The sequence below is a fragment of the Mustela putorius genome, unplaced genomic scaffold (genome assembly GCF_011764305.1).
Source record: "Mustela putorius furo isolate JIRA1106 unplaced genomic scaffold, ASM1176430v1.1 tig00003850_pilon_pilon_pilon, whole genome shotgun sequence".
NCBI lineage: Eukaryota > Metazoa > Chordata > Mammalia > Carnivora > Mustelidae > Mustela > Mustela putorius.
In genome coordinates this window covers 9,607,691-9,627,460 of record NW_025422002.1, presented here as the reverse complement: position 1 = coordinate 9,627,460, position 19,770 = coordinate 9,607,691, and the positions used below count along the sequence as shown (strand labels likewise).

Sequence of the window (19,770 nt, the reverse complement as noted above, 5' to 3'; positions counted from 1 at the left end):
TGGTGGGTACTTCATATGTATTATTTAATTGGCATCTTTTACTGATAAAGATACTGAGGCCCAAAGAAGTACCTTGCTTGAAGGCTTTTGTAGCCATTTTCAGCAGCTGCACCACCAACTGTGTCACAACTCAGTGACTTAAAACAAGCACCATTCCATTGGCTCATGACTTTGTAGGTCGGCAGTTCGGGCTGAGTTCAGGTAGGGCCACTGACGTGACTGTGGTTTTCTGGCCAATTAGAAAAAGAGCCCCAAGTGGGACATGCCCAGTGTGCCGGCACCTTGCAAGCCTCTGCTTGTGTCCTACTTGCACATGGGCTATTGGCCAAAGCAAGTCACACGGCCAAGTCCATGTTGAAGGCGCGGAGAATAAACACCACCTCTTGATGGGAGTTCCGTGCCAAGTCACAAAGCAGAGGGGCGTGCTTGCAGTGGGGGGAGCAGCCACCCAGCCGCTGAGGGCACCGTGGGGCCCAAATCCCATGCTTCGTTATTAGGGATTTCTTTGAGCACTTTCTAGTTATGAGGCCTGGTTATACAACTTCCCCTCCTCTCCCGGCCCTGGAGTCATGATCACTGGTGACTGAGGACAAATGATGTTGAGAAAAGATTATCCAGTAAGTCTCAGTTTTGTTCTGGTGATGTTTTCTAGAGGAGGGGATGTGGTCAGGGGGTACCACTGATGATGGGGGGGTAGCATGATACAGATACATGCTAAGCGCCATCTGTCACCCACTTTAGGGAAAAGGCTTGTTGCCATCTGAGACCAGGATGCAGAGGAGATTGCAAGGCTGGCCATTTTGCTCTTTCGTTCTTTTGTTTGTCTATTCATTCATTCATTCATTCATTCATTCATTCACTTAAGATACCTTCCCTCTGTATTCATCACCTTGAGGTGCCCTCCTTTTAAAATGTGCTAGCATGTGTGCAAACACAGGTGCATGTGTGAGCATGTGTGTACAGCGCCCCCCGCAAACCCCACCTCACTCATTTTCCCCTGAACTCCCATCCGTCAGCCTGACACAAGATAGCCCTCCATCATCATATGTCAGCCTGGGAGGGAAAAAGGGCAGAAGTTGACAGTGTGGGCCAATTGCTAATCCTTCCAGGGGATGCAAAAACAAAACAAACAGACAACAAAAAACCCCACTGTGTTTTCATCATTTAGCTAAAAATATGTTCAGATTACCAGTAATCGTCCTAGATCATGAAACGTTATCTGTCGTGTTTTGAAGTGACAAATGCTGCAGCATCCCTCGGGTGGCCCTTTCTTTGTGCTCAGTTGCAGTGCTCCAGGCTTTCCCAGGCAAGGCCACCTGCCTTACAGGCTCCCAGCAGCAGAAGGGGCCTCTGAGACTTGGCTCGGGGTAACATGGAGGGGGCCTGAGGAGTGTCCACACCCAGCCACAGCTGGCGACAGGTAGAAACTGATGGGTGTAACGAATGGACTCTATTTTCCACTTGCTCAGGCTTTGATTTGATTTTGCGCTGCGCTCAGGGGCGTGAAGTCAACCGTGGGCCCCCAGGCAAATTTTTGGGAAGGCGTCTCCTTTCTGATGTCGACCCTCAGAGATGCAGGTGGTGAGGCGAGCCTGAGACTAGGAGCCCAGCCACGGGGGTTCTGTCTCCAGCTCCATCCCGGGCTCACCCCGAGTCTTTCTGGAGTGATGCCTCTTTGTCTGTCACCATTCATGGTTCCATCAGGCCATTGGGTCTTCTCTCCTTTCTCTAATATTTTCCTTTACATTGATTCACTTAAAAAAAAAATCTCCCCCTAACAAATCAGGGGGAAAGCCACCTTGTGCATTGGGAAGAGTACAAGTTTTAGAGTCAGCTGGTCCTGGGTTCAAGACCCTGTCCCTTGTCACACCCTCTGACTGTGGGGATATTACCAGCTCATCTCTGGGTCGTTCTGAGAAGAGTAAGTGGCAGAGAGCATAGCACGATGCCTGGCAAACACCAATGCTAAATCATTGTGTATTTTATGAAAGAATGGAGCATAAATATTTTTCCTATGCACTTGGGCATCTTTCCTCTCTCCTCCAACCTCCATCGCCACCACGCAGGTCAGAGCCCAGCGGCTGTTTTGCCTGCAAAAGGGCAATCGCCCGCTGACTGTTCTCCCATTCCCGAGGCATGCTCTCTATTATGCATACCCCACACTCCAGCCAGAGGCACTTTCCTTCTCAAAAAATTTAGAAATGGATAATACTTGGTAAAAAGCAATGATTAAACAGTAGAGAGTTACATAGAAGTAGGTCTCCTGTTGCCCGAGTGCCCCTTGCTCCATACAACCTCGGTTCCTGGTTTCTAGTTCAGCAGTACCTTCCCACAGAGCTGTCTGCTCCATCAACAGGCATACACGGATGGGTGTGTCCTGCCCGCCCCTGTTTTTATGCAGGTGGTAACAATGGGACCTAGAGTTCTGTATCTTGCTTTTGAAGATCTATTTTGGAGATTGATTCATAGCCTAATAATTAGAGGCTCTCCTTTTATATGATGCTTCTCATGGGCTGGGCACTGAACGAAATGCTTTACATATCTTAATTCATTTCATCCTCATCATGACCCACTGAGGTGGCTGTTAGTATTCCCAGCCCATTTTAGAGGTGAGGGATATGAGACACAGAGAGGTCAGGTAGCCAGCTGAAGGTCACCTGGCTGGTGACAGAGTGACAGAGCCAGCTCCTAGTCTACTCCCCTAAGTTACTTATAGAAATACATTAAATTATTTCTATAAATATATGTAAGTCCTACATACATTTGTTTTGGAAGGATATGGTCTTTTACATTAGTGGACGACAGACAGCTTGGTGAAAACAGAAGGGTTCCGGAAGTTAAATGAAGGTGCAAAAGCATTCATTCCCGCTGGTGTCCACTCAGCAGCAGTAGAGGTATTAGACCTGTGAGCACCGGACTGAGTTTTCCCCGCTGACAGAACTGAAGAGAACTGGAAGGGTTATTAATACGTCTGTAACACCTAAAATCATCTTGCTGACACAGGTGGTTCCCATTTCACACTTTGAGAAACACTGGCCCAGTGCAAGTTAGCTGGACTCTGGTCCTTGATTTCACCCATCTGTAGCACAAAGGCACGAGACTAGAGGAACTTTAAGGCTCTGCTCCAGCTTTTGGCTTCCTGTCATGTTACCCCCAGAGGGAGACAAGGGCATGCCTCCAGCTCAGGGTGAGGTAGGCAAGGCGGGCTCTGCCCAACCACCACAGCCTGCTGGCCAGGGTGTGGCCCAGGTTCCCTTAGGGATGGAAGTGGTCCTAGGAGCAGGGAGACGAGGTTTCCCTCCAGACAGTCTTCTCACCTCCCCCAGCTCTCCCTCCAAAACTTTACTCCTTCACTCGCTCAGTTTGCATTTACTGATCCTCCACTGTGTCCAGATGACGGGACATGGCTACACCCCGTGTCAAGTGTCCTTGTGGGGATATGGACACAGTGGGAGGAAGGGTGGGGAGATGAAGTCCACCTGGGTATCGGGGAGGCCACCGAGAAGAGGTGGCATTTGATTTGGATCTGAAGGACCCTGGATTTCCCCAGGGGCCATAGGGAGGCTGGGGAAGCAGCCCTGAAGGCAGCAGCGAAGCAGGAAGCTGGGATATAGCGCCAGCAGCCCCCTGCTCAGGCGGTCAGTACTGTCTGTGTGTGAGTTGGGCACTGAGGTGGGCCGGTGGGGCCCAGGACTGAGGTGGGCAATGGGGAGGCTAGCGGGGGCTCCTTCGATAGCGAGGGGCAGGAATCCACGCGAGCTGGCAGGAATGAAGAATCAGGGTATCGAATCTCAGGTTCACACACCTGCGTGGCTGTCTCCCCAGTACGGCGTGTATTCTGTGAGGCACACACACCCTGTTTCCACAGAGTCGGATTGCCAGCACCTGGTGTCGGATCTGGCCCATCACAAGCTGCTCAGTAGAGAACCTAATGATCGAGGTGGAGCTCTTCTCCCCACACCTTCGCGGCAGCCTCACCAGATCAAAGGCCGAGAGCACACCTCCTCCATTTTATCCTATTCCCTCCGTCCCTTTTCCTCCTCCCTTCCTCTGCCTCCCTCCCTCCTTGGCTCTTTCCGTCCATCAGTCCATCTGTTTGCTTTCCTCTGTGATGTCTTCATGATCAGGCACGTTTCTCCCACGGGGTGACAAAGTCACTTTTTATCAGCTCGGGTGCCTCCTGGTGGAAAAATAATATACCCTTTCCAGCGTGTGAACAGGGCAGGGGTGGGGGTAGAATATTCCAGAAAAAGTAGAATATTTCAAAGTCCTGGAGTGGCCTGGTTGGGATCCTGGGCTCCAGTCACTGTGGTCAGGTTAACATCATGTTTAGTCAGGCCTGGGTCTCATGCCCGCTCCTGGGATTGGAGGAAGGGGTCAGTCTCCCATGAGCCACCGGGACTAGAATGCTGGTGGGGAATTTTGGGGATTTCCTCAAAAAAAAAAAAAAAATGTTGGGAAGCTGTTCCAGAAAGAAGAGGACTCTGGATGATCCCAGGCAGAGAAAAATAACAGGTATTCACCTAGGGGAAGTGTCTGGGGGATAATATGGAGGTGACTTCTTTGGCGAGTACTCAAGCAAACACCTGATACACGTCTACGTGTAAGCTGTTCCTCAAACCCATTTAACTCCTGTGCTTTCTGGGCTTAGTGCTTACAGCGCTCCCTTTTTCTGGAATATTCTACCCCCACCCCTGCCCTGTTCACACAGGTAACAGCTACTCTTCCTTCAAGGTTCAGTTTATTTATTTTTATTATTTTTTAAAGATTTTATTTATTAGAGAGCAAACATATGCAAGCAGACAGAGGGGCAGAGAGAGCACGAGAAAAAGACTCCCTGCTGAGCAAGGACCCCGGGATCATGACCTGAGCCAAGGCAGATGCTCAATCAACTCAGTTACCCAGGTGCTCCTCTTCAAGTTTCACTCCAGATGACACTTCTTCTAGAAAGCTATCCTTTAGGGACGCCTGGGTGGCTCAGTTGGTTAAGCAGCTGCCTTCGGCTCAGGTCATGATCCTAGCATCCTGGGATCGAGTCCCACATCAGGCTCCTTGCTCGGCAGGGAGTCTGCTTATCCCTCTGCCTTTGCCTGCCATTCTGTCTGCCTGTGTTCACTCTCTCTCTCTCTGACAAATTAAAAAAAAATCTTAAAAAAAAGTAAATATAAAAAAAGAAAGCTATCCTTTAGTATCCTATATTTCCCTTATCATAACGCTTGTTACACCATGTGATAACTTGTCCATGTCCCCTCTAGAGAGTGTATTCTGTGATGAATACACAGGAGACCCTGTCTGTCTTTAACACTATAGTATTTCCTAGTACAATACCTGGCGCATAAGGAGCTATTCAGTAATATTGAACAAATATTTGAATAATATTTGAATAATGTTTGAACAAGTATTTGAAGAAATACTGAACAAATAAATATTGATCAAAGATGTAGCTGCCTCCCTACTTCCAGATGTATTCACCAGAGCCAAAGGCAGTAGAACTGTATCTGTCCCACTTTGTTCTCCCTCCTCTCTTTGCTCTGTTATTTGCATCCATCCATCTATCCATCCATCCATCCATCCACCCACCCATCTGTTTACCCACTCACCCATCTGTCCGTTCAACCATCTCCCTCTCTGTCCATCCTTCCATCGATCAGTCTTTCACCTACACACCCGGCCAGCTGTCATTCATTCATGCGTACAGATATATACTGATACTTGCTGGGTACCACTCTCTGCTTTAGTACAGGGAATATGTTCACGAACTGGGTCCTGGCCCTCTGGACTTTGCACTCTAGTTGCAGTGAAACAGTGTGTGGACATGCAAAAAGAGTAAAGAAGATAGCAATTATAAGTTCCAGAGAGAACGTAGGCCACACAGAGTATGGGTGGTCATACTGAAATTTGGGAACTCGCTTTTCCTTCCAGGATGTCTTTGGCATTCACTGGCCCGGAATTTCCCCCATACACAGCTCTTGGGTGGCTCAGAGACAGCCCTGTCTGTGGGGTAGAAGAAGTGCGTGTGAGCTTACTTGTTGAGGACCTATTGTCAAACGGGATTCTTATCTTGCCCCAGCATGTCCCCCCCCCCTTTTTTTTGATGCTCTCAACTTCCATATTTCTTTTGGCTTCTTTTGCATTTAAATGAGGGTCTGAGGGACTATACGTATAATACTTGATTTCATGATCTGGGGATTTGGGAAGATGCAGAAAGCAAAGTGTATGCAGCAAGAGGCAGCATGATTACTACAAACAGCAAGTGTCCACAGCTCAGAAGTCCTAGCTCTCTGGCTTGCTCTGTGACTTTGTGCAATTTACTTGCCATTTCTGGGCCCCGGTTTCTTTCAATGATGGGTTAATACACCAAGATATCTGGAGAGCCTTTTGAGAATGTATGAAACTGATCTGTGTCCAAGAACAGTGGTCTCAATTTATATGTCCCTACAGGGTCCTTCTCACCCTATGTTAGACTTGTTCCAGGGGGTCTCCCTGATAGGTTCTGGAGGGTTGGAATGTAGCCCACTAAGCCACGCATTAAGCCAGGTGGGTGTCTGAGGGGTTCTTCAGAAGTGCCAAGTTGAAGGCTGGGTCTCAGTGCCTTGGCCTCAGCTGAACACTTGCATCCACCTCTGCTACCTTCCCAGCCCCAACACTGCTGTCAGCCAGTCACTTTATAGTCACAACTTATGGAGCACCTTCCTATCCACCCCCATTCTGGTCTCCGCCAGGCAGCACAGAGAGGATAAGCTGCTGCCACAGTCACCCAGCAAGTTTGAGGGGAAGGCTGAGTCTCAAAACCAAGTCTCCAGTCCCTGTAGGGTAGAGAATCCCTTTGTTCCTCTTTTGTGGTTTCTGTATCTGTAAAGCTGCGGTCATGTAGTGTCTACCTCCTAGGGTTTTTGTAAGAAATGAGCGTTAATATATGTAGAGTGTTTAGAACAAGGCTGGGCATGTAGTAAGTGCTCAGTAAGTGTTGGCTGTTATCACCATTATTGGTACCATACTGCCTCCCAGGGTTGGGGTAAAGGTTAATTAAATGCTCCTTGGGGATAATAAAAGAGGTTTGCAAACTCTGAAGTAATTGATAAGTTTAAGTATTATTTAACACATCCTGGGCTGGTAATATTGAGAAGACTCTTCTAAACTATTGAGCTAAGGATCTTTCATGCTAAAGCCTGTGTTTCAGGTAATTAAATAAAGGAAACATCTAGAGGATTCTGGATATAGTTAAACTCGTTTCTGAGAGGTCCCCAGGTAAACTCTTATGTGGCAGCTGTCAGATATAAATCATCCTGAGCAATCAAGTTCACTGTTATTTTTAGGATCAGGAATTACCAGTTGGATCACTGGGAGTTTAGCCCCAGGGTCCTCTGGCTATGGGACTTTTGCACCTCAGTTCAGAGAAATGTACTAGGAAGCTTGGTTTGTTGCAGAGGAGGCAGAGTACTCTGTGCTTCGAGTGGAAAAGTAGGCAAAGGGAAATGTGGGAGGCTGAGAACACCCAGCTGGGATGCTGACCTTGAGTGAATAAATGGATGGATGCATGGATGATTGGACAGGAAGATCTAATTGCAAATAGAAATGCTCTCTCTTCCTCTGTTCTGTTCAACACAGATGATAAATGGTGAGATAAGCAGACTTCAGCAGCTGAAACAGAAAAAGTGGCTTTAGCAGGAATCATTGAACCCAGAAAGGGGTGAGTCCAGAAATGGACACTACCAGCAGTATGGTAGGAAGCAAAGAAACCAATAGTGCCTGTGTATGTGGAGGAAAGGAGAAAAGCGTGAGAATGGAAAGGGGGGGCGGGGCTGAGAGACTTCAGCAGGCATTCCCAGGTCTTACCTGTGTGACATTGCAGGAGCGCTGGTATAAAGATGGTGGGAAAACTGGCAATTGCTTTGGTTACCTGTAAGCCTGCAGTCATTCCTTTTGGCCACTAGATGTCGAGAATACATTGATCTGGCACACTCTGGTCCACTAAGTTTGGAAATAAATTTAGTGGAACTGGCCTAAGGAGTGGATGAAATCACGGAGAATGGAATCTCTAGAGGCTTTATGGCAGCTCAGAAAATCAGCCATGAGGGGAATCAGAGAAGAGGTCTTCCACCAAGACCAATGAAGAAAAGTTGATTGCATTTTTTATTCATTTATTGTTTTGAAATTTGGGAAGGCTTTCAAGATGAAAGAGGAAGGGAGAAACATGGTATAGAATAACATTTTGCATATTAGCTAATTTTCTTTAGCGTTTTCCTGAAGTCAGGTGAGTAAATTCGAGGTTCTCAAACCCTCAGCCCAAATCAGGGGTGCTGATGGTGGTGGTGGTGGTGGTGGTGATGGTAGCAGCTGATGTCTACGTGTTTCTTACTATATGGCAGGTATTATTCTAGCACTTTACCTAAGTGAACTCATTTAGTCTTCATAACAAATCTATGAGGTAGTTGCCTTGGTTATCCCCATTTTACAGATGAGGAAGCAGAGGTCAGAGAGGTTCTGTGACTTGCCGAAGGTCACACAGCTGGTAAGTGGCACCATCAGGATTCAGCCCAGATGTTTGTACCAGAGTTCATACTCTACAATACCTACCGCGTTCTACAGCAGATGCTCCCCCATTAACTCCTGGCCTATTTTCTATGCAACAGATCAATGCTGTGATTTCATGGTAAGAGTTACAGAATAATTCTTCACTGTAATAAACTGACTTCACAGTTCATATGAGAGCAAATAAGGTTATAATGCTGGCCAGGAATTCATTCCAAGTTCCCTGACTTAAAGGGCCCCATTAGACAGGAGTGTATCCCAGCCCCACATGGAAGCCTCTGCTCTTTTCCTGCTGTAATTATCCAAACAACAGAAGAGAACAAACAAGGTTCAAAAGCCTTGGAATCTAGAAATTTCGTGTGTTTCTTAGCACAGAGGGATGCTCATAAACTTGATATTGCATAGGAAAGGTTGGGGACTGGGAGATAGTGTCCTATTAGTATAGGACTGCCTGGCTTGCTGTAAGGCTGCCCAAACTGTTCATACCTGCTGAGAAAATGGTACTGAATTACAGAAACTGTATAATATGGTAGAAAGAGTGGTGGATTAAAAGTCAGAGACCAGATTTTTAATTTGGCTAAATGTACTCTTCCTATATGACCCTCCGTTCCACTCCTAGGTATTTACCTGAGAGAAATGAAAACATACATCCACACAAAGAATTATACATGAACATTTTAAGCAGCTTTATTCATGATAGACCAAAACTGTGAACAACCCAAGTAACTATTAATGTATGAATAAATACACAAATAGTGACATAGATACACAATGCTATATGATAGAGAAATACTATTCAGTAATAAAAACTGATATGACGTGGGAGAAAAATTATGCTGAATGAAAGAGGGCAGACCCCACAGAAATTATATGCTTTGGTTCCATGTATATGAAGTTTTAGAATGCACAAAACTCCACTGCAGTGACAGAAAGCAAATCAGTTGATTGTCTGGGCTTGGGGAAGGGGTAGGGATCTTTGTGGTATAGTTAAAGTGCTCTGCAGCTTGATTGTGATATTGCCTCCGCTGATGCAAAGTTTGGAGATTAGACTGATGATATTGTCCAATCGTGGATAAACCACTTAGTCCTTCTAGGCCTCAGTTTCCCTATTTGTAAAATTTGGTGGTTGGATTAGATAACGTTTAGAATTTCTTCTGTCTCAAAAACTCCCTTTTTATAATAATATCTGACTTTTACTATAGAAGTAGAAGAGCAAAGTGTGGTTTGCTTCGTGGGAATTCACTGTATAGCCAAGGATAAGTTTATTTCAGAAAGCATAGAATAGCAATTAGTATTTCCAGTAATACTCCTTTTGGGGACAGAGCCATTTGCAGGCCAATAAGGAAACAGCTGAGAAAACGATTTGCATGTTCCCATGGAAGTTCTATGAGTATGGGAGGAGGGGGCTTCCCAGTGACCCTGTGGGGAGGAGGTGAGGGACAAGAGTCATGGCTGGCAGGGCCAAGGAGGGCCAAGTATGTCCTATCACCTCTGAGATACCCAAGTGCATGAAAACTTTTAAATTTATTCATCCATTCCTGGCATTCAGTGAGGACTTCATGCTGTTGCTGAAGACAATAATGGCAGCGAGGCTGCTACTGGTGGTCATCATCATTTCTAGTCCGCAGAGCTTGTGTGCAAGTAAAGCACAGTGGGGAACTCAGAGTATGTGATGGGAAGAGGGCAGGATACAGAGCCTGAAGGAGGCTGGAAGCACCGGGGCCGCATGCCGGGCCATGCAGGCTGCTGATTTCCTGCCCGTGTGTGTCCCCAGGTCATGAAAACCTACCACATGTACCATGCGGAGAGCATCAGTGCAGAAAGCAAGCTGAAAGAGGCTGAGAAGCAAGAGGAGAAGCAGTTCAACAAGTCGGGAGACCTCAGCATGAACCTGCTTCGTCACGAGGACCGGCCCCAGCGCCGCAGCTCTGTGAAGAAGATCGAGAAGATGAAGGAGAAGGTAAGTGAGGGCCTCAGAGAAACTGAGGGCAGGGCAGGAGGCAGGCGCATACTCCCTGCTGACAGCCTTGGCTTTCCCCCTCTGCACCCTGAGGGATGTGGGATAGAAGCAGGGTGCCAGCATGTGCGCTCTTGGAGGTCAGTGTCATGGAGGAGGCAGGGCTGGCCAGGCCTCTCTGGCACTTGTTAGGCCTGGCCTCGTGCCAGGATCAGCAGGCAGAGAAAGCGCTCAGCTGACAAGAGAGCTGAACAGTGACAAGACTCACGCCCAGCAAGCACGTTCTCAGATGGGCAGGAATCACCAGGCATTTGGAGGGGCAGGACCTTGCTCAGGAGGCCATTTCGGTGGCTGGAGAGCTAGTTGGGGCAGGGCAGGTCCCAATAGGAGGAAAACAGCACTGGGCTACCAACCAGCACCTGGGAGCCCAAGGAAGAACCCATCCAAAATGCCGCTGGCAAGCCCAAGATGGGAGATTTAGAATCACTGTGTCTTGGTGCTGGACACGTGCTTTAGTAGGGCACAGAGAAATGAGTGCTCATTTTGGACTCAGGCAGTTGGAGTTTTGAAAGTGCCACATTTACAGTACTTCTCTGAACCTCGGTTTTAAAATCTGATGGTTGATGGCAAATGACTCTCCTCTCTCAGGTCAACTCTGATCCACGGGTAGTAGCCGCCCAGAGCTCTGTGTTGAAGACTGTGAAGCCCCTCCCCAGGCATTAGTTAAAAACAGTGTTGTGATCATTTAACGATGTCTGCAATCGCCAGGGAATTTAGAGGGGAATTTAACATGCTTTTGTTATCCTAGACTAGAGTACTTCTAAAGTTTCTTTCTGTGTAAAAGCCATGATTTTCTTGTTGAGTTCTCTGCATTTATTCATTCCATGCGATCAGTACACATATTTTGAGCTCTTTCTAGGTGCCAGACATTGCACCAGATATTTATTTGGGCTTTTCTGCATCTCATTCTATGATTTATATGGTCCTGCAGCTCTTAAAAATGATAGATTGAGTGGAAAAGAAATTCACCGGGGCCTAGGTGAGCTGGAAAACTAACCATAAGCAAATAAAACAAGGTTCCAGGGTAATTTCCAAAGGCAAAGAAAAGTAGGTTCCCCAATAATTAGAGACCCAATTAAAAAATGGGTAAAGGGTGGCTCAGCCCTTGGGTATCTGCCTTCGGCTCGGGTTGTGATCCCAGGATCCTGGGATCGAGCCCCGCATCGGGCTCCTCACTCAGCATGAAACCTGCTTCTCCCTCTCCCATTCCTCCTGCTTGTATTCCCTCTTCTTGCATATCTCTCTCCCTCTGTCAAATAAATAAATAAAATCTTTTTAAACAATAGGTAAAGGATTTGAATAGACCTTTCTCTGAAGAACTTGCATGAGTGGTCAAGGAGCACATGAAAAGATGCTCAGCATTATTAGTCATTAAGGAAATACAAATCCAAACCCAGTGACACACTATTTTCATACCCACTAGGCTGGCTAAAATAAAAACAGGTGACAATCACAAGTGTTAGTGAGGTGGCAGAGGAATTGGCACCCTTATACATTGCTGGAGGGAACATAAAATGATTCAGCCACTTTGGAAAATAATTTGTCAGTTCCTCAAAATGTTAAACATGAAGTTATCCTATGACTCAACAATTCTCAGGTATCCACCCAGAGAAATGAAAACATACTTCCACACAGAAGCCTGCACAGGAATGTTCCTAGTAGCATTAATCACAATAGCCAAAAGGGAGAAACAATCCAGATGTTCATCTGGATGAGTGCAATGTGGTTTAGCCACACTGTGGAATATTATTCAGCCAGGAAGAGGAGTGAAGTGCTGATACAGACTACAACACAATGTACCTTGAAAACAATATGCTAAATGAAAGAAACCAGTCATAATATTGTATGAGTCTCTTTATATGAAATATCCAGAATAGACAAATACATAGAGACAGAAAGTAGATTATTTGTTGCCAGGAGCTGGGGCAGAGGAGAATGAAGAGTGACTGCTAATGGGTAGAAGGTTTCTTTTTGAGTTGATGAAAGTATTCTAAATTTAGATAGTGGTGATTGTTATACAAATCTGTGGATATACGATAAACAGATAAATAAATAAATAAATAAAAATAAGATAGGCAGGCAAGGAATTTTATAGAACTATAACTTTGGAGATAAATAGAGAGGTAGAGAGACCACTGACTGGGAGGTTCGGAGACTTAAGTTTAGTTCAGAGTTATGGCTAATGAGCCATTTAGATTTTGGACAAGGCCCCCCCCCTTTTTTTAAGATTTTAAGAGAGAGAGATCACAAGTAGGCAGAGAGTCAGGCAGAGAGAGAGAAGGAAGCAGGCTCTCTGCTCAGCAGGGATGCTGAGGCAGATGTGGGGCTCGATCCGAGGACCCTGAGATCATGACCTGAGCCCAAGGCAGCGGCTTAATCCACTCAGCCACCCAGCCGCCCCAAGCCCCTTTTTAATTTTTTTAAAGATTTTATTTATTTATTTGAGAGAGAGAGAGAGATCACAACTAGGCAGAGAGAGAGAAGAAGGGAAGCAGGCTCCCTGCTGAGCAGAGAGCCCGATGCAGGGCTTGATCCCAGGACACTGAGATCATGACCTGAGCCAAAGGCAGCGGCTTAATCCACTGAGCCACCCAGGCGCCCCCCAAGCCCCTTTTTTAAAAGAAGTCTCCACACCCAACATGGGGCTCAAACTTATGACCCTGACAGTAAGAGTCACACAATCTACTAACTAAGCAAGCCAGGTGCCCCTCAGCTACTTCTTTTTGGTTTTCATGTTCTCATCTGTGAAATGGGTGAATTAAACTGAGATACCTTTAATATCCTATTTTTTAAATTTTATTTTATTTTTTCAGTGTTCCAAGATTCATTGTTTAAATGCACCACACCCAGTGCTCCATGCAATATGTGCCTTCCATAATAGCCACCACCAGGCTCACCTAACTCCCCACCCCATCTCCCTTTCAGAACCCTGTTTGTTCTAGATACAAAATTTTATGAATCGATGAAGGGCTGGAAGTGGTTTGGGGGCCATTATAGCCCCCTGGGAATGGGTGAGGAGTATCAAAAATCTCTGTGAGGGGGTGGGTGCATGGCTAGTATAGGATTGGTAACTACCAGAAGAAGTCTGTTTCCCAGACTAGGTGGACCATGGGGAAAGGTCAGAGGAGATCTCTGAAGAGAATTCAAAGGTTGACATAGAAACATCTCTATTGAATAGCTAGGAGAACTAGATCTGGAATAAAAACGCTGGTTTTTAAATTTTAAATTTTTAAAAATTTTAGTTCCAGTATAGTTAGTATTTGGTATATTAGTATCAGTTGTGCAATATAATGAATCAATAATTCTGCACATTACTCAGTGCTCATCATGATTCATGTACTCTTAATTCCCGTCATCTATGTCACCCATGCCCAACCCACCTCCCTTCTGGTAATGACCAATTTGTTTGCTGTAGAGTTGTCATTTTTTTATTTGTCCCTTTTTGTTTGTTTTATTTCTTAAATTCCATATATGACTGAAATCATATGGTATTTGTCTTCATCTGACTTTTTCACTTATTATACCCTCTAGATCCATTCATTTTGTTGCAAGTGGTATGATTTCATTTTTTAAATAGCTGAATAATACTCTGGTGTGTGTGTGTGTGTGTGCATGTGTGTGTTGAGTGTGTGTGTGTGTATTATATCTTCTTTATCCACTCATCCATCAGTGGACACTTGGGCCATTGCCATAGTTTTGCTTGGAATAAGGAAGGTTTAAGAGTGCCTATGTGAAGAGGAAAAATCCTGTTCCTTTACGGAGAGCTGTTTTTCTACCCAGAATGGGACTCATCACCTGCAAGGGGCAAGTAGACAGCTCTCCAACCCACTTTCTCATGACCTCTACCTGCCCAGTCTGGTCCAGGACAGAAGCAGCTGCCTAGGGAAGCCATCCAGCTCCTGGCTAAGACTGCCCACTCTGCCTTTCCCAACATTTATGTCCAGAGAGCCAGAGAAAAGTGCTTAATGCCGACTGTGCAGAGAGTTCTGGGTGCTACAGGCCCAGTGATGAATAGGGCAGATCAGGTCCCTGACTTTATAGAACTTACTTTCCAGTGGTGGACACCAAATACCAGCAAGTTAACAAAGAGGTAAAAAATATAATTTCAGGTGATGAAAAATGCTTATAAAGAAAAATAGAACAACCAAGAAATCCCTCAGCAGGTGAATGGATAAGTAAACCATGGTACATCCAGACAACAGAATGTTAGTGCTACAAAGAAATGAGCTAGCAAGCCCTGAGAAGACGTGGAGGAACCTTAAATGCATATTACTGAGTGGAAGAAGCCAATCTGAAAAGGCCACTTTATGATTCCAACCACGATGATATTCTGGAAAAGACAAAACTGTGGAGACAGGAAAAAGATCAGTGGTTGCCAGGGGTTAGGTGGCAGGGAGGGATGGAGAGATGGAGCACAGAGCATGTATGTAGGGCAGGAAACTACCCTGTTTGAGATTATAATGATGGATAAGTATATTATACACTTGCCAAAACCCACAGAATATAAAACACCACGAGTGATCTCTAATGTAAACTATAGACTCTGGGTGACTATGATGTGTCACTGTAGGTTTATCAGTTGTAACACATGTACCCTCTGGTGGGGGATATTGATAACAGGGGAGGCTATGCATGTGTGGGGATGGGGGGTGGGTAGAGGGGAAACCTCTGTATCTTGCTCTCACATTGGCTGCGAACCTAAAACTGTTCTAAAAATTTAGTCTTTAAAAAAGTAAATTAAAATAGGAATAATCACTAAAAATTGAACAAGACTAAATAAATGAAAAAAAAAAAAAGAGCAGGGCGAGGTAACGCAGGGGAGGGGCGCTGTGGTTGCTGAAGACTCGCTTCCAGACAAGAGGCCACTCTGACCACATGACCTTGGGCAAGGACCTGAAGGATGTGAAGAAGCAGGCCACACAGGGACTTGGAAGGATGGTTTGCCACGCAGAGGGAATGAGTCTGAAGCCTGGAGGCATAAGTGAACTTGGCCTCTTAAGGGAAGGGCAGAGGAGGCTGGGCAACGTGGAACCTCAAGGAAGAAGGTTCAAGAGAGGGATGACAGACAGCCAGGTCGGTGCCTCAGCTCTCACCTCTACTCTCTTCTTCTTCCAGAGGCAGGCGAAGTATTCCGAGAACAAGCTGAAATGCACAAAGGCCCGGAATGACTACTTGCTGAATCTGGCAGCCACCAATGCAGCCATTAGCAAATACTACATCCACGATGTCTCCGACCTAATCGACGTGAGCACCTGGGGAGTCTGGGATGAAACAGGGCCCCACACCTGGGCTGGCCCTTGTCTGAAGCTGAAGTGCCTGTCCCTTGAGCCCTGAGGGCGGGCCAGGGTAATGGGCCTTTGGTGCCTGGGAGATGAGTGTCGCCTCATGGATTCTACACTTGTGGGTGGGAGTGGGCCTCTGGCAGCCCCTGCGTGGTTGGGTCAGGCAGACATGTTTTCCACCTGTACTTTCCAAGTACCCTCCTCTGCACTAGGCCCTTTGCTAGGTTTGGGGATACAGGGGTGATCATACACAGTTCATGCCCTGGATGGTTTCCCAGGGTGATATAGATGTTTATATGTTTAGGGGATATTATTATGGGAGAAATCAGGCAGGTTTAGTAAAAGAAGAATGGAACACTGACTTCCCTGAGTAGCAGCTGTATAGCTTACGCTGGGGTGGGGAGCTGGGCTTGGAGAAATGAGTGACATCATCATGGAGAGCTTCCATATCATCTGTGTTGGGGTAGGGACTCCTTCTTGTGGCCTGCCCATCCCATGTGGACAGGGATCTGGCCCACAGATGCTCAGGAAATGTTCCAGACTGGTAGATGGATCCTTTGCCTCGGCTCTGCCATGTCCTGTCAGGGAGTCAGAAGGCCACTGATTTTCCGTGACTGCAGAAGGGACACATTGCCCCATCCCCAAGAGAGGTTGCTGTCAGCCCTGTCCGTGCCTTCCCATGCCTGAGGCCAGACCCTTCCTCTTTCTCACAACTTTTCACTCTTTCCAGTCCTCTCCTTTTTCAGTTACCACATTTTTCTTGAGCACCTACTACTAGCCCCAGGTCTTGAGCCACTGCAATGGACAAGAACCTGTGGGTTTGCTCTCATGGAGCTCCTCATGCCTAACCCTGACACATTTATAGGCAACTGCAAAGCCAAGTGGCAGATGTCCCAGTGAGGGAGATGGAGGGAGACGTGGACCCCCAGAGGAGGGACACCTGACAAACTCTGAGTGGGGAGAACATCAGGGAAGACTTCCTGGAGGGAGTGACCTCTAATGAAACCCTATCCCAGGCAGAGGGAATACATGTGTGAAGGCCTAGAGAAAAGAAAGAATATGATAAATTTGGGGGAGCTAATAGAAGCTAATAGAAGCTAATATAAGTTCTGCTCTTGCCCAAATCACAACCCCCAGCTCTCTCTGAAGGCTTTGGGGTGATTTGTGCAGTAGTGATTTGTGCAGTAGGAGTGCACAGGGACCTCCAGGAGGAAAGATTTGGCTATGGAATGGGAGGTCATCTTAAGTCACTATGATGGGAAAGGGAATGCTGGTGGCCTCCACCTCTGTGTGACAGCCCTTACCTGCACTCTTCTGCTGTGTGCCTCTCTCCAAGTGCTGTGATCTGGGCTTTCATGCCAGCCTGGCCCGTACCTTCCGGACCTACCTCTCAGCCGAGTACAACCTGGAGACCTCTCGCCACGAGGGGTTGGATGTCATCGAGAATGCGGTGGACAACCTGGATTCCCGAAGTGACAAGCACACCGTCATGGACATGTGCAATCAGGTCTTCTGTCCTCCACTCAAGTTTGAGTTCCAGCCCCACATGGGGGATGAGGTAGGTTTCTCGCAGGAGCCCATGCTGGAGGCTGCTTCTGCCTCTTCTTCTACGTGCTCCCAGAACATTGGTGGGAGGGGAACGCCAGCCCCCCTTCACACGCAGGACATTTCTCTCAGAGGCCTGAGGTCAAGTTCTTGGTCCAGGGGCTGCCCAGCTGAGGCGTTTACCACAAATATCCTAACTTTGCTGGCTGAAGTATCTTGCCTGCAGCATTGCAGGACCTTCACTCTCCCCTCAGACCCTTCCCAGTTACATGTGGACCCCAAGGGAGTTCTGCATCACCACACGGGCATCTCCCCGTCTTCCCTCCAGTGACCTCGGATCACAGGAGGCTGAGCCTCATCTTAGTCACTCTGGCCACCAGGCTTGCCAGGGCGCTGCTTGTCCTCCAGTCCGGCAGGCAGGCCACCCATTGCACTCCCTTCCGTGCTTGTGCGGCTCTGTCCTTGCCGGGTTCTGGAATAGATAAATAAGTGCCCGGGAAAGGTACCTGTTACTGGCCACAGAGCAGAGCAGCACGCTGTTTCCTCCAATTGTACAAAGTCCCTTATGCAAAAAGCTCCTTGAACTGTTCCTTTTCATCCCTCCCCACTTTCTTCATTTGCAAAAGAGAGGCCTTCTGTGGGGTCTCCCCACAGCCTCTGGCGCATCCCTCAGCCTTTGTGTCCAGCTCTTTGACTCATCGCCTGGACCCGAACATTTTGGCCTCAGTGTTAAATTTAGTGGTAAATGACTAGTTAGTGGTAAATGACTAGTCAGTCACCGAGCCCTACTCTCCCTTATGCTCTCACCTGAGTCACACCAGGTGGCCCAGCCCACAGGGTAGTAGAGCCCTGAGTGGAGTGGGTGTGGGGACAACAGTATTCCCTTCCACCATCCCCTCCCACGCCCCCGGAGAGTGCTCCTGCCTCACCGAAGCTGGGCGAGAGGAGCAGCTCCACTGATTGTTTCCAGTCATGCTGCTTCTCACTGGTGTCTGTCAGGGCATGGCTTTCTTACCACAAATTCCTGCCTTGAAAGGAACTAGTCTCCCTTAATGAGATTACATGAAAGCTCTTAATAAACCCTCAAGGGCTGCGCACATCTAGAAGACCATGACCGAGAGGCCACAGCTTGCAATACAAAGGGTGGCCTTCGGAGGAGGAAGAGCCCCAGTTCCCATCTGGTGTTGCCAGGGGCGGGCTCTGCACTTCACATCTCCCAGCCTGTCTCCTCAGCCTTTGGTAGGGACGTCAGGGTGGCCCAGGCCGTGGCTCCACACAGGTGATCAGAGCCCCGGGTGACCGCAGGCGGTGGCTGTCCTTTCGCAGGTATGCCAGGTCAGCGCTCAGCAGCCTGTCCAGACGGAATTGCTCATGCGGTACCACCAGCTGCAGTCCAGACTGGCCACTCTCAAGATAGAGAATGAGGAGGTGAGTGGGCCCCTCCACATGCAAGGGATTTCCTGACCAAGGCCCAGCGTGTGCTGGAACTCTGGCCATGGAATGCACAAGAAAAGAGGGTTCATCTGTAAGATGGATTATTTATTACATGACAGAGCGGGGGTTGCCTGGGTGGCTCAGTGGGTTAAGTATTTGATTCTTGATTACAGCTCAGATTGTGATCTCATGGATTATGAAATGGAGCCCCACATCGGGCTCCATGCTGGGTATGGACCTTGCTTAAGATTCTCTCCCCTCTCTCCCTCAGCTCCTCCCTCACTGTCATTCTATCTGCTGCTCTTTCTAAAGTAAATAAATTGTAAAAAAAAAAAAAAAAAAAAGATGAATTATTATATGACCATTATAGCTGGGCATACCAAGAATCTTTAACGGCATGGGGGGATGCCCACCAGATGATAAAGAAAAACAGGAAGTAGAACTCTGTGTTCAGTATTATCCTAAGGATGGATAGTGTAGGCACCCATATGTCTGTTTATTTACAAGAAAAAAGTCCGGAAGGAAATACTTTGAAATGTTTATTGTGGTTATATCTGGGTAGAAGAATTATAGGTGATTTCTGTTTTCTTTGTATGCTTTTCTCTGGTATCTGCATTGAGTTTGTGTTATATTTATCATCAAAGATAGCTACAGGTATTCTAAATAACCCAGTGAAATAAGCCAGGGCACACTAAATGTGTCATGGACCCTGAGCCCCAAGGAACTTCTGTCTTACCGTGGCCAGCCCGCCTCCCATAGAGCTGGTGACACTGGATCACCACCAGGAGCATACAAATGGAAATACCAGCTGTGGTGGTCCTATTTCGATGTGGACTGAGGAGGCCAGATGGGCAACATCCTATTCCAGCCTGGATGCCTCTATGTGGGGAAGATGTCAACCAGCTAGAAACCCCTTGGAGAAAGGACACCAGGATGTGGGGAATGTCACCTAAAACCTTG

At 47.1% G+C, this 19,770-nt stretch overlaps 1 protein-coding gene across 6 annotated transcripts in view; it reads left to right on the top strand.

Moving 5' to 3' along the window:
• SRGAP3 (SLIT-ROBO Rho GTPase activating protein 3) overlaps positions 1-19,770 on the top strand; it is a 252,499-nt gene that overhangs the window by 167,133 nt on the left and 65,596 nt on the right. For all 6 annotated transcript variants that reach the window (XR_006601547.1, XM_004738436.3, XM_004738434.3 and 3 more), the window contains exons 5-8: positions 10,307-10,492; positions 15,665-15,793; positions 17,168-17,389; positions 18,703-18,804. Coding sequence is in view for 5 of the 6 variants with exons in the window: in XM_004738436.3 (XP_004738493.1) it covers positions 10,307-10,492; positions 15,665-15,793; positions 17,168-17,389; positions 18,703-18,804 (639 nt within the window). In the remaining variant the exon portion in view is untranslated. The remainder of the gene's footprint in view (positions 1-10,306; positions 10,493-15,664; positions 15,794-17,167; positions 17,390-18,702; positions 18,805-19,770) is intronic.